The sequence below is a fragment of the Heptranchias perlo genome, chromosome 2 (assembly GCF_035084215.1).
Source record: "Heptranchias perlo isolate sHepPer1 chromosome 2, sHepPer1.hap1, whole genome shotgun sequence".
Lineage (NCBI taxonomy): Eukaryota > Metazoa > Chordata > Chondrichthyes > Hexanchiformes > Hexanchidae > Heptranchias > Heptranchias perlo.
In genome coordinates, this window is record NC_090326.1 from 36718018 (window position 1) to 36732592 (window position 14575).

The 14575-nt window shown below is 42.1% G+C and overlaps 1 protein-coding gene across 5 annotated transcripts in view; it reads left to right on the top strand.

Moving 5' to 3' along the window:
• hivep1 (HIVEP zinc finger 1) overlaps positions 1-14575 on the top strand; it is a 239673-nt gene that overhangs the window by 211973 nt on the left and 13125 nt on the right. For 4 of the 5 annotated variants that reach the window (XM_068001730.1, XM_068001733.1, XM_068001732.1 and 1 more), the window contains exon 8: positions 8568-9067. In XM_068001730.1, the coding sequence (XP_067857831.1) occupies positions 8568-9067 (500 nt within the window). Of the gene's footprint in view, positions 1-169; positions 563-8567; positions 9068-14575 lie in introns of those variants that run through there. The other variant, XM_068001734.1, reaches the window with a different exon arrangement.

The following is a 14575-nucleotide window of genomic DNA, read 5'->3' on the forward strand; positions in this document are numbered from 1 at the left end:
AAGCACCATTACTCATAATATTTACATTCTAATAGGCAGTTCCATAAAACAGAATGAAATTGTCGTTTCTTGTGCTAACTTGACACATGATCAAACTCTTTACACAACCGACAGTTTTTAGACTTGTTTTCAAACTGTACTCTGTTTCTTTAAAAATTCACTGTTCCAGAGAAAGTGAATGCCACCGACAGACAAAAAGATGAACTGAATCGGATGTACATCGGCATGGTCTTAAAATTAGTCACCCAGAAACCAAATGCATCTTCAGTTTCAGTCAACACATAGGATCAAAGAGAGCCACTGTGTGAGATTATCTTGTCTGCAGATTTTGGGCAGCAGCTGTAGTGCTCCAGGGAAAAGAGGAGGAAAATACAAAGCAGATGAAGAAAGAGAAGTATAGAAATCTGTGACAAATGAACAATCCTATACTGTATGTATAAATGGGTATTACTGTTCTAGTCTACAAAATACAGATTTCAAATTTTTATTTTTGAGACAGAAGAAAAAAATTGTAAATTGAAATTGGATCCTAGCTACAATTATTAAGTTTACTAACAAGTTAACTGGAATCAATGTAAACTTTTGTTTAAAATAAATGTGAGTTTGTTAAAGCCTTTACGATCAGCAGAGCAGCAACAGAATAAAAGGGCTCAAGCTGACCAGAACTTAAAGTGTAAATGTTGCTTCCACTGTTTGGTAAATTGGTAACAAGAAGGCACTTGGGCTTATCATTAGAAGAATGAAGGGAGAGGTTAGAAAAAATGTTTTCACACCAAGGGTTATTAGAATATGGAATGCTTTACCAAAGTGGGGGTTGATTTTGGCATGTGGTGTAAATTGGGTAGGTGGAGGTCACCATCCGCCTGATGATGCCGGCGAGAGGCCTAATCCATTTCTGTGGTTGGGCCTCATTACAATAGAAGCTTTATCATTATCTGCAACGAGTCTTTTGAGCGCGAGAACATCAATCTTCAATTCATATAGCAACTTGGTCAGGTAGTTGCATTTTGTGGACGAGAGGCCTTCTATATTGAGGTGACAGACCCGTAACAGTTTGATGTTGGTCCTGAAAAGGACCATCTTGGTTAGCAATGCAAGTGTGTTGGATTTGGACTGGGACGGCCGTCGATTGGTGTTCAGTTGACTTGTTGATGGCTTTAGTTGTGCTGGAGAGACTTAACAGAGGGAACCACGTGAAGGTTGCCATATTCCTCTTTAACTATCAGAGATTACAATTGGGCCCTAGCCTATTATTGAAGATCTCAAGAAGCTCCCAAGATGCTGCCTTCAGCCCAGGAGCCATTTCTGTTTAGTGGCCGAATCTCTCAAAACCTTGTAAGTCTCACCTGAAGACAAGTGGCAGAGGATGTGGGAAACCAGCGAGGTCAAGAATCAGGACCTGATCATGGACCCCCTGGTTTAACCAAACGGCTTCACCATGCCATTTAAAATGTGGGTCACTATGAACCATATCAGAACTGCAAATGGGGCACTGCAACCGCCTGCTATATAAATGGAAGATCAAGGATAGCCTGATGTGCGACTGTGATCATAGAATCATAGAAGTTACAACATGGAAACAGGCCCTTCGGCCCAACATGTCCATGTCGCCCAGTTTATACCACTAAGCTAGTCCCAATTGCCTGCACTTGGCCCATATCCCTCTATACCCATCTTACCCATGTAACTGTCCAAATGCTTTTTAAAAGACAAAATTGTACCCGCCTCTACTACTGCCTCTGGCAGCTCGTTCCAGACACTCACCACCCTTTGAGTGAAAAAATTGCCCCTCTGGACCCTTTTGTATCTCTCCCCTCTCACCTTAAATCTATGCCCCCTCGTTATAGACTCCCCTACCTTTGGGAAAAGATTTTGACTATCGACCTTATCTATGCCCCTCATTATTTTATAGACTTCTATAAGATCACCCCTAAACCTCCTACTCTCCAGGGAAAAAAGTCCCAGTCTGTCTAACCTCTCCCTGTAAGTCAAACAATCAAGTCCCGGTAGCATCCTAGTAAATCTTTTCTGCACTCTTTCTAGTTTAATAATATCCTTTCTATAATAGGGTGACCAGAACTGTACACAGTACTCCAAGTGTGGCCTCACCAATGCCCTGTACAACTTCAACAAGACATCCCAACTCCTGCATTCAATGTTCTGACCAATGAAACCAAGCATGCCGAATGCCTTCTTCACCACCCTATCCACCTGTGACTCCACTTTCAAGGAGCTATGAACCTGTACTCCTAGATCTCTTTGTTCTATAACTCTCCCCAACGCCCTACCATTAACGGAGTAGGTCCTGGCCCGATTCGATCTACCAAAATGCATCACCTCACATTTATCTAAATTAAACTCCATCTGCCATTCATCGGCCCACTGGCCCAATTTATCAAGATCCCGTTGCAATCCTAGATAACCTTCTTCACTGTCCACAATGCCACCAATCTTGGTGTCATCTGCAAACTTACTAACCATGCCTCCTAAATTCTCATCCAAATCATTAATATAAATAACAAATAACAGTGGACCCAGCACCGATCCCTGAGGCACACCGCTGGATGTGGCATCTTCTGAACCATTGCTTGCTAAAATATTCACTGGGGAAATAGCTTCTATTCACTCCATATCATCAGAGACCATAGAGTGGATGATGAACTTGGATGTCAACATTTAATTTTGCTTTTCAAGCTGCCATACGAAAGAAGGTTACAATAGAATCGATGACCTGCTAGCACTAAATGATTGCTGACAGGTAGCTTGCCGATTGGGGAGAGGGGGGGAATGGAAATCCAGCAACTCCTCTGTGGAGCCAAGCCAGAGTTTTCTCATCAAAGAGGGGGGGCAAACTGCAAGGTTGGGGGTGGGAGGGCGTTGTGGGGGGCACAGAGATTCCAGCGTGCGGGGTGGCGGGGAGGATTTTTAAAAAATCATGCAAAAGGCTTTTTGTAAACTTTTTTTTCGAGTGGCCTGCAGCAGCTTCTTTAGGGACCATTGGCTTGGCCACTCCACTCACTTTCATCAGACAGAGCACATACTCCACCCAAAATTGCATCTGGGTTCTAAACCCGTCTTAGGACCTTGATTTAAATACATGAATAAGGCTCCCGAATAAATCGAGGACCACTGCAGTGTCCCATCAGGCAAGTGAGTGGTACGTATTTTTTTACATTGTTGTCTAGCTAGAAAAATGAAAATCGGTCCTCTAGATATTGATGCAAAGATTGTGACATCATTTAAAAAGGAATTGGCTATTTCAGAGAAGATGGCAGATGCAGTTAAATGCATAGAAACGTGAAGTGTACATTTTTTGGGGGAGAAAGATCTGTTTGAAGGAACAGAGAGATCTATGGTTGTAGATCTTTAAAGATAGGTGTGCAGCTAGAAAACGCCATAAAAAAAATCAAATGGTTTATTCATAGTGTCATTGAAGGTAAAGGCAAGGAAGTGATGCTGAACTTTACAAGACATTGGCTAGGTCACAGTTGGAGTATTGCGTGTATTTCTGACCACCTCATTAGAGGAAGGCTATTAGAGCCAAGGTACAACAAAAATTCACCAGAATGATATAGGACTGAGTTACAGCTATGAAGAAAGGCTTGAAAAATTGGAGCTGTTTTCTCTGGAAAATGGATGGTTTTAATGAGAAACCTAGATGAAGTTTTCAAAATTATGAAATTTTAAGAAGGTAAATGGTGAACAGTTGTTTCTGCTGGTTGGCAAATCGGTAAGATTATCACTAGAAAAAAGTTTAGAATTTTTTTTCACATGGAAGGTTATTAGAACATGGAATACTTTACCAAACATGGCTATTGAGGCAAGAAACTAGAACATCATCTGAAAAGAAAAACTATAAAAGAACAGGGAAACAGGATTACAGTAGATAACTCTAGTTGAAGAGCTGGCACCGACGCAGACATGATAGACCAATGGCTGTAATTTCCGTGAGTCTGAACTGTGGATTCAAATGGTGTTTTTATCTGTTCTACTGGAGATTATTTTTAACACGATGATTTATGTAGAGATGCAGCATAGGAAAGGTTAATACAATTTGTGATTAACTGTTTATCTCTTTTTTTGACTGTCTGGTTTGAAAAATAACCCATTGTGTTCTAACCAGCCTTGGTGTCTGCAGCATGCCATAACAATTTACAATACCACTTCCTGCCATAACATTTAACAAAGAGGTTATTAAAAAAAAAAGTTGCATGTTAGTGGATATGATATGATTTAGTAGCTAATATACTACATCAGTATTGTTAGTCTTATCAGAAATTTGCCAAGTTTCTAAGATCTGCTTCATTGGAAATTAATTTGTGATCTGTTTTGAAACTTTGCAGTTATCATAGAATGGTTACGGCAAGAAAGGTGGCCATTCGGCCCATCAAGCCCATGACAGTTCTTTGTAAGAGCAATCCAGTTAGTCCCATTACCCCGCTCTTTCGCCGTAGCCCTGCAAATTTATTACCTTATAAGTATTTATCCAATTCCTTTTTGAAAGCCACAATTGAATCTGCTTCCACCACCCTTTCAGGCAGTGCATTCTGGATCATAACTACTCACTGCATAAAAAAGTTTTTCTGCACGTCAGCTTTGGTTCTTTTGCCAATCACCTTAAATCTGTGTCTTCTGGTTCTCGACCCTTCTGTCAATGGGAACAGTTTCTCTTTATTTACTTTATCTAAACCCTTTATCTAAATATAAGCAGTCATTATTACCAGATTTCTAGTTCATGCTGCAAGGGTTCCATAGTAAACTATAGCATTGTCCTAAACACTTGCAATTATTATGTGCAATTTTGTTAAGCTGGTAGATGTAGATGAGAGGAATGGACTTTCAGAACTGTCAGCTCTTTAATAGCAGTCAGTACAAACTTCTAAATTTGAATTGTGTTCCCTTGTATAAACTCATTCCTTTTCTACATTGGTACACACTGACCCAATAACCTCTAGCTGTTGTCATCTACTAAGTCATATTTTCCACAGTACATATACAAATAAATTACCCATGATGTTGCCCAGTCAGTTGTTGACTGGTGTTGACAATGTAGGGATGTTGGGCGCTAAATTGGGCCGTTGTTTCGGTGCTACGTGGCCTCTCCGACGTTTCCTGCGTGACGTGCGCCAGACACCATCTTGGTATAGGAGTTAGTGCAGGCGCAAATAATGAACGCTGGAATCATGTAAAGTAGGGAGAGAATGTCTTCAATCAGTGTGTAACGCTGATTTAAAGTGATAGACACCATTTTGGGACTTAACGCTCAACTCAACGCACAGTCTTAACCCAGACCAGCTGAACGTGTCTTTAGAGTGCCTGGCAGACCACCCCCCCCACCACCACCCGCGCTATTTAAAGGGACCATGCAGGATTTACAGGTTAGTGGCTGGATTATTGCTTCTGGCTGGCGAGACATTTGTAACTGTTTTTGGAGGTCTCCTAGACTTGAATACTAGGGGACATAGCCTCACATTTAGAGCCAGAACGTGCAGGAGTGAAGCTAGGAAATGCTTCTACACGCAAAGGGTGGGAGATGTTTGGAACGTTCTTCAGCAGACGTCAGTTGATGCTAGCTCACTTGTGAATGTTAAATCTGAGATTGATAGATTTCTGTGAACCAAGGGTATTAAGGGATATGGGGCTAAAGCGAGTATATGGAGTTAGGTCACAGGTCCACCATGATCTCACTGAATGGCAGAACAGGCTCGAGGGGATAAATGCCACTGCCACTTGCTGCCTCCTGATATGCGCCACCTTCTTCTGCAGGAAAGCGGGACGTGTGTCTGGGTGATGTGCCTGTCATGGTTGAATAACTGCCAGTGTGTGTGGCTTGTGAGTTGAGGGTGGGCGGTTTGAAACAGTGGTAATGTGTAAGGGCAGGAGGAAGCATCTGATTGGAAGAGTTGAGTACTGATAGAAAGAGTTTATTGGTATGTGGGTGATGGGGGGTGTAGTGCGTGATGCAGTTGGTAGGAGACGCCACTTGACAGTCGACCTCACTCACCTTAACCACTCATGTCAAAGCATTGAATTTCTTCCTGCACATGTTCATGATGCTGTGCGCCTGGCATTGACTTCGTCTCCCATTGTCTTTTGAGTATATGTCTGGAGGGCCTCTTGCCCCTCTACCCCTCCACCCCCCCGCCCCCCCCCCCCCCCCGGTGGATATAGGATGTCCCTCCTATCCACCTCTTGCACCAAGGTCTCTAGTGCATCAGCAGAGAACCGTGGTACATGCACTCTCGCAGGCCTGGTACCAACTCAGATCGGCAGATTAGTGAGGTCTGGCGTGCAGATTGGTGGATATAGGATTTAGTAGTGCGCAACCTTTATTCAATGTTTTAACATCACTCATCAGTGTGTAAACATAGGGATGGGACTTGCAGCTGTGTTTTACGTGTCTGATGTCTGATCTCCATTCAAACAGAGGACTGTTATTTTCAGCAAATAACAAGTACCAACTACCTTTAAGAGATTTCTAAGAAACATCCTCCCTTTAAGAGATTGTGCTCCCTCTGGTGGTGGAAAGTGTGAATTGCATTGATTCCACGTGCAAGGCCTGGAAAGGAATGCTGATTGCTACCTGCTCTGGTGGGTCCAAACTTGCATCGTGCCTGTGCAGGGGCCATTGGGCGTGGGGTAATAGCACATCACCCTACCTACGCCCAAAAACGGCCCCGATCCAATTTTTTTCCCCCAGAGACTTCAGAAACTCGTTCCACAGCACCACCTAGTGACCAGACCTGGTAACTACATTGGTACTGGCATTGTCTATATACGTATATGAAAAAGAAAGACTTACATTTATTTAACGCCTTTCACGACTGTAGAACGTCCCAAAGTGCTTTACAGCCAAAGAAGTACTTTTGAAGTGCAGTCACTGTTGTAAAGTAGAAAACACGGTAGCCAATTTGTGCACAACAAACTCCCACAAACAGCAACGAGATGATGACCAGATACATTGTTTTAGTGATGTTGAGGGATAAATATCGGCCAGGATGCCAAGAAGAAGTCCCCTGCTCTTCTTTGAAATAGTGCTATGGAATCTTTTACGTCCACCTCAGAGGGCACAGAGGACCTTGGTTTAACGTCTCATCCGATAAGACGGCAACTCCAACAGTGCAGCACTCCCTCAATACTGTGCTGAAGTGTCAACCTAGATTTTACATATTGCTTTTCCATTCTAAATGCTTACATAAATAGTTTCAATGCTAAATAGTGACATAAAAGTGTAATCAAAATTTATGACAGGAAGTGTGGCTACAGTATGTACTATCTACAGGATGCACTGCAGCAACTCGTCAAGGCTTCTTCGACAGCAACAACACCAACTTGCATTTATATAGTGCCTTTAACGTAGTAAAATGTCCCAAGGCTCATCACAAAATTTGACACCGAGCCACATAAGGAGGTATTAGGACAGGTGACCAAAAGCTTGGTCAAAGAGGTAGGTTTTAAGGAGCGTTTTAAAGGAGGCGAGAGAGGTGGAGAGGTTTAGAGAGGGAATTCCAAAGCTTAGGACCTAGGCAGCTGAAGGCACGGCCGCCAATCGTGGAGCGATTAAAATCGGGGATGCGCAAGAGGCAAGAATTGGAGGAGTGCAGAGATCTCGGAGGGTTGTAGGGCTGGAGGAGGTTACAGAGATAGGGAGGGGCGAGGCCATGGAGGGATTTGAAAACAATGAAGAGAATTTTAAAATCGAGGCTTTCCCGAACTTTGAGCCAATGTAGGTCAGCGAGCACAGGGGTGATGGGGGAACGAGACTTGGTCTGAGTTAGGATACGGGCAGCAGAGTTTTGAATGAGCTCAAGTTTATGAAGCACCTCCCAAACCTGCAACCTCTACCACCTAGAAGGACAACGGTAGCAGACACCACCACCTCCAAATTCCCCTCCAAGTCACATATCCTAACTTAGACATATATCGCCGTTCCTTCTTCGCTGGGTCAAAATCCTGGAACTCCCTACCTAACAGCACTGTGGGAGTACCTTCATCATACACACTGCAGTGATTCAAGAAGGCCACTCACTGCCACCTTCTCAAGGCCAATTTGGGATGGGAAATAAATGTTGGACTTGCTAGCGACGCCCATATCTCAAGAAAGAATTTTTAAAATTGCACAAGATTTTTAATAATATAACTTATAGGAATATATTTATTGTTTGTATCGATCAATATGATTAGAAATTACATTCTTACAGAAGATAGGTTGATTGTAAAATGGGTTTTGGTTGAACCCTGCTGTAGTGAATGTTTGTACAAAGATGTGCAGCATAACTTTACAGGCAAGAAGATCCTCATGTAAGAAATAATGCTTATCTTTTGAAGTCTTTGATGGCAGAAGTCATAAAGGGGCAAATTCAATGAATTTAGTACATCTGTTAATTTGGAGGATTTGTGATTTGTTGTCTCAGCTCTATAATTGTTTGCTGCTTAAAGCCAGGAATGATTTCTCAAATCCGTTGCAGATCATTTACAGTAAAAGGTTTTTCACTTCATGCACTAATACTAAATTCAGGTTTATTTGATATTTAGCCCGCTAGTTTACTGTTTTGTTTGTTTAACAGGTGATAAACCGAAGGGTGGATATGAGTGTCTTTACTCGGATGCTGAAGACTCCGATGGTCAGGATGAGGAAGACTATGATATTGAGGATGATGATGAAGACAGTCAAGGGGAAACGGGGTTGTCGGCCACTCCATCAGTAACAGCTAGCCCTCAGCACACCGTCCAGAGAAATGACCAGCTTGGTGCACTGGCTGCTGCCTCTGCCTCTCTGCTTGCAGATGTGGTGAGGACAGCAAAGGACTCTCTTGTGCAAACCAACAACCTTGAGGTATTGTCTGGTGTTTGGCTTACACAGAATGCTAGTGATGCTGAAAGCAACAAAGTGAAATCTAAATACTCACCAGTCCATCGGCATGCAACTGAAGAGGAGAAAACCATGTTCCTTGCAGATGGAGGTACATTACCTAAGGTTGGCCAAAGGTCTTCTGGTCACCAGGTGACATCTGACAACCATCATGTGCAAGAAAATCTTGGAAAGAAAACCACAGACGACACAAAGGTATGTGCTTTTCATCATATAATGTATCTTGTATTCTAACCAAAAGCCTGGTTGATAAAATAAGTGACACAAATATAGACTTTACAACCAGAATAATCATTTTCATAAGGACATTCCTAAATTCTTGCAGAATTGTATTGGAACCAAATATAATTTTATCTGTAATACTTTATTGAAATAGAATGAGATAATTCAAGATCTAATTTATCTTTATCTGATAAACTTCACCCCTAAGCTTTAAGAGAGCAGTTTCCTAATTTAAAAGCGCTAAAACAGTTGAGCCACTACATTTCTTGGGTTAGACATTCTGAGTCCATGCCCAAGGTGAGATACCTCGCCTACTACTACTGCATATCGGAAAATTGCCGACACATTGTTCACAGCTTTCCAATAAGCACTGATGCTGGTAAGATACTTCACCATCAGCACAGACTCATAAAAATTACCCCCTGGTGTCAATACAGATCTGAATAATTGTACTTAAATTCCAAGGATGTCTGTCACCAGCCCTTCTATGGCTGTGCACTGTGGTACTGCTTTTGACGTAGCATCCAGTTCAGTTAGCCCACGTGAAGTCTAAGTCACAAAAGACCCTCCTTCAGGGAGCCAAAACTATCATGGTGAGTAATTGTCCAATGGGAGATCATTGCCTTTCGGCATTGTGCAATGGAAGGAGGAATTTTAGTCTTTTGTGTTGGATTAGTAATCAGGAGTAAAGGGATGTGTTAAACATATTTATGCTTCTATTCATTTTTGTATGAATTACATAACCTGGTACATCCTGTAATATCACAGTGCATGTGTTTGGGCAGATGTAAAGGGGCTATTTCTGTTTTAATTATTACTAGGCCATTGTTATTTGAGCATTTAGATTAATATCTAAAGAATTTCAGGATATTAAATCCCTTCTCTTGGCAGGATAATTCTAACAGTATTCAAGTGAACTGAATCTACGCTCCTAAATGAATTATGAGATAAGGCACTCAAGGGAATACAGAAATCAATGTAACCTAATTTTAGGGAATGTGTGGATGCCAAACACTGGACAATACCTCAAAATTGTGTGTCTGTATAAGAGTGAGAACCTGGCCAATTGTTCTCCACCTTCCTGCCACACTAGTATTGCCCTGGCTAAGATCAAATAATTCAGCTGGACGCAGGAGTTTTGTTCTCCACAATCCATGTGCCGGGTAATATAGAGCCATGATGGTGAATGCCAGCAAGCTATTCAACTGCATTGAACATCAAGCCTGAGCTTGACCCCTGTCCTGGCCCAACATCCACACACGTGTATTTTCAGCAGAGGTCACTAGATGGCTGAACCCTAAGCCAAGTTGCTCGTTGCTAACCCAAGGGCACTGAGGCCAATTGTAGTGTTCCCTAATGCTACTGCAACTGAGATCATCAAAAACGGATTGAATGTTTGTATGTGTCCATATGTGTTTCAAATAGGACCCATACCACTTTTTTTTGCACTTCCCTAACCTGGCTTAGATCAGATAGCTCACTTTGAACCTGTAATCTTCTTGAAGTGCATGGCTCAGATACTCAATGCCTTAACTAGCTGTCTCGAGATTTTTTTCCCCATCCCACTCATCAGATCCATATCTGGAACTGTTTCTCTTTGACGATTCACCGAAGCTCCCCACATCTCGCCAATCCAAAAAACATCAATTTACTTCTGCTTTTTGCTTTCTGTCTCCTAGCATTTGCTCTCTATTCGTGCAGCTATGTTCCCTTCAACACCATATGCCTTAATTTCCATAAAATGTCTTATGTAATGCTTTATCAGACTCCTTTTGAAAATCCATATATGCATATCCACCACATTCCCGTTATACACAGTGATTTCCTCAAAATGTTCAGTTAAGTTGGCCAAGCACAAAGTGCCCTTTAGAAATCCACTTTGACTATCCCTGATTAGTCCGTGCCTTTCTAAATGTTCATTAATTTTACTCTGTATTGTGGGCTGTAGAAGTTTACCTAAAACCGAGGTAAGATAATTGGTCTATCTTTTCCTGGCTGGTTCCTTTCCTGTCTCTTTTGAATGGTGTATAACATTTGCCACCTTCCAGTCCTTTGAACAATTTCTGTTTGCAAAGATTTTCAGAAAATTATGGTTATTGCCTCCCCAACCTCCTTTCATTATTTTGGGATGATTACGTTCTGGGCCTGGTGACTGTCCTATTTTTATTCCCATTAATTTGTGTTAGTACAGTTCCTTTTTTGAATATTTATTTCCAAGAGGGGCTCTTTCACATCCCCCTCGGGTATTCCTACAGACCTAGACCTAGAGCTAGATTTTGGCTATCAATAGTGCAGGCTGGGGGCCCGGTCCATTTTGAGGGCTGGGCCTTATTACCTCAAACCCTGTGGGCTGCGGACAGAAAAACGGGCTTTCCCTGGTGCAGCCCTCCGGTGCAATATTGGGCAGCCCAGAAGCCGGCCCAGCACAAGAAAAGGTGGGTTGGGGAAGGGGACCCAGTGCAGCAGTGACCCGAGTTATTTTTGTGTAGCCCGAAGGAACACTCCTGCTCGCCCTGGCACCACAGTAATAAATGAATACTTAACCTTCGGACTTCTCTTCGGCTGGATTATCAGCTGAAACTGGGCGGAACTTGCATAGCGCACACTCTGCCCAGTTCTGTCATAAAATGGCAATCGATGTCCTATGTATAATCATAGGACGCAATTTGCATATTAAAAGGGCCTACCACATGAAACAGGCAGGTATTTCAGCCGCCCAGCAGTAGGCCCCTTTGAAGGGGACTGTGTAAACAGGGTGCTGAGCCATTTTCAGACCGCTGCCATTCTGTTAGCGTCGAGTGGCCCAAATTAAAATCTAGCCCCTACTTTCACCTTTCTCTAAAAACTGAGGCAAAATATTTATTTATTGCGTTGCTTTGAACTCTGGTCTTTTAATCTTCATTTAATATTCAGATCTATAACTTACCTGGGTATACCATAATCTTCCACCATGTTGGGTAGATGCCTGTGTCATAGCTGTACTGGAACAGCTTGCCTAGGGGAGCCGCTAACTCCTGTATTCAGGTCTTCAGCATTACAACCAGGATGTTGTCATAGTCTTTGCTGTGTCCAGTGTACTCAGTTGCATCTTAATGTCATGTGGAATTGGCAGGACACTGGTATCTATGATGGTGGAGACCTCAGTGTCTACTTGGCACTTTTGGCTGAAGTGACTTACAAATACTTCAACCTTGTTGCCTTCACTCTCTTGCACTGAAGGAGTGTTGTAGGAAGGTGGGGTTCCAATTCATGGGACACTGGCACCAGTACTGGGACAGGAAGGAGCTGTATCGTTGGGATGGACAGCACCTGAACCGGGCTGGGACCAAGGTCCTAGTGGAAAGGATAAATAGGGCTGTAGAAAGAATTTTATATCCACTCAAGCCCTCTCCCCACTTTACGAGTTTAAAGTAGCCAAAGGATAAGAAAAAGAAGGGATAAGAGCAAAGGTCAGAGTACAAAAAAAGATAAAAGTAACATAAATATTCAGGGAACAGAAAAGGTTATAGGAAGTAATAATGAAATACCTGATAAAAATAAAGTAGAAATAATATATTTGCATCAGTAATATGTTGCACCAGCAACAGAATGAGGCAATTGGAGGAAATAATTAGAAGAGAGGAAATAGATGTAATAAAGATAACATAAATGTGGCTACAGACAGGACAGGATTGGCAATTAAATATGGCAGGCTACAATGTATTTAGAAATGATGGAGAAGGAAGAAGGGGCAGTAGGATAGCTGAGTTAATCAGAAATAGCACATTGACAGTAGCAGCAAGGGACATAACTAACAAAGAGAAACAGAATCCATATTGGTGTTCCCCAGGGGTTAGTGCTGGGACCACTGCTTGTCTGGATATATATTAATGACTTAGACTTGGGTGTACAGGGCACAATTTCAAAATTTGCAGATGACACAAAATTTGGAAGGGTAGTAAACAGTGAGGAGGATAGTGATAGACTTCAAGAGGATGTGGACAGGCTGGTGGCATGGGCAGACATGTGGCAGATGAAATTTAACTCAGAAAAATGCGAAGTGATACATTTCGGTAGGAAGAACGAGGAGAGGCAATATAAACTAGAGGGCACAACTCTAAAAGGGGTGCAGGAACAGAGAGATCTGGGGGTATATGTGCATAAATCGGTGAAGGTGGCAAGGCAGGTTGAGAAAGTGGTTAAAAAAGCATACGGGATCCTGGGCTTTATAAATTGAGGCATAAAGTACAAAAGTATGGAAGTCATGATGAACCTTTATAAAACACTGATTCGGCCACAACTGGAGTATTGTGTCCAGTTCTGGGCACCATACCTCAGGAAAGATGTGAAGGCCTTAGAAAGGGTGCAGAAGAGATTTACTAGAATGATTCCAGTGATGAGGGATTTTAGTTACATGGACAGACTGGAGAAGCTGGGTTGTTCTCCTTGGAACAGAGACGGTTGCGAGGAGATTTGATAGAGGTATTCAAAACCATGAAGGGTCTAGACAGAGTAGATAGGGAGAAACTGTTTCCATTGGTAGAAGGGTCAAGGACCAGAGGACAAAGATTTAAGGTGAATGTCAAAAGAACCAAAGGTGACATGAGGAAAAACTTTTTTACACAGCGAGTGGTTAGGATCTAGAATGCATTGCCCAAAGGGGTGGTGGAGGCAGATTCAATCATGGCCTTCAAAAGGGAACTGGATAAGTACTTGAAAGGAAAAAATTTGCAGGGCTACAGGGAAAGGGCAGGGGAGTGGGACTAGCTGGATTACTTTATATAGAGCTGGCACAGATTCGATGGGCCGAATGGCCTCCTTCCATGCTGTAACCTTTCTATGATTCTATATGGATTGAGATGAAGGACAGGAAGGGATCGGTCACAATATTAGAGGTATATACAGTCCATCAAATAGTGGAAATGAAGTGTAGGGAGAAACATGTACAAGTAAAAATACAGAATCATAATCATGGGGAATTTCAACTACTCCCAAATAAACTGGCAAGGAGAGAGAATGAAAGAGGAGAAGGGGATGGATTTTTTTACAGTGTGTATTAGACTTCTTTCTGCCTCAATATGTAACAAGCCCAACAAGGGAGGAAACACTGCTAAACCTAATGATGGGAAATTAACTGGAGCAGAGTAGAGAAGTAAGTGTGAGAGAACATCTAGAGAGTAGTGATCACAACATAAGTTTTAAGGTAATGATTGAGAGGGATATAGATAGTTCAAAGACCAAAGTAATACATTGGAATAAAGTCAACTATGAGGGAATGAGGATGGAACTATGGAAGGTAAACTGGAGAAAAATATTGACAAAGAGGTAGAATGACACTGAGCAATATTTGAAGGAGAGATCAATAGAGTTCAGGAGAAATATATTCCACTAAAAAATAAGAACAAACCAGCAAAGAATGAAATGCCATGGATAAATGAAGAGATGAGGACAAAACGGAATCTAAAGAAAAAGGCATACGCAAAGTATATAAACAATAAAGGA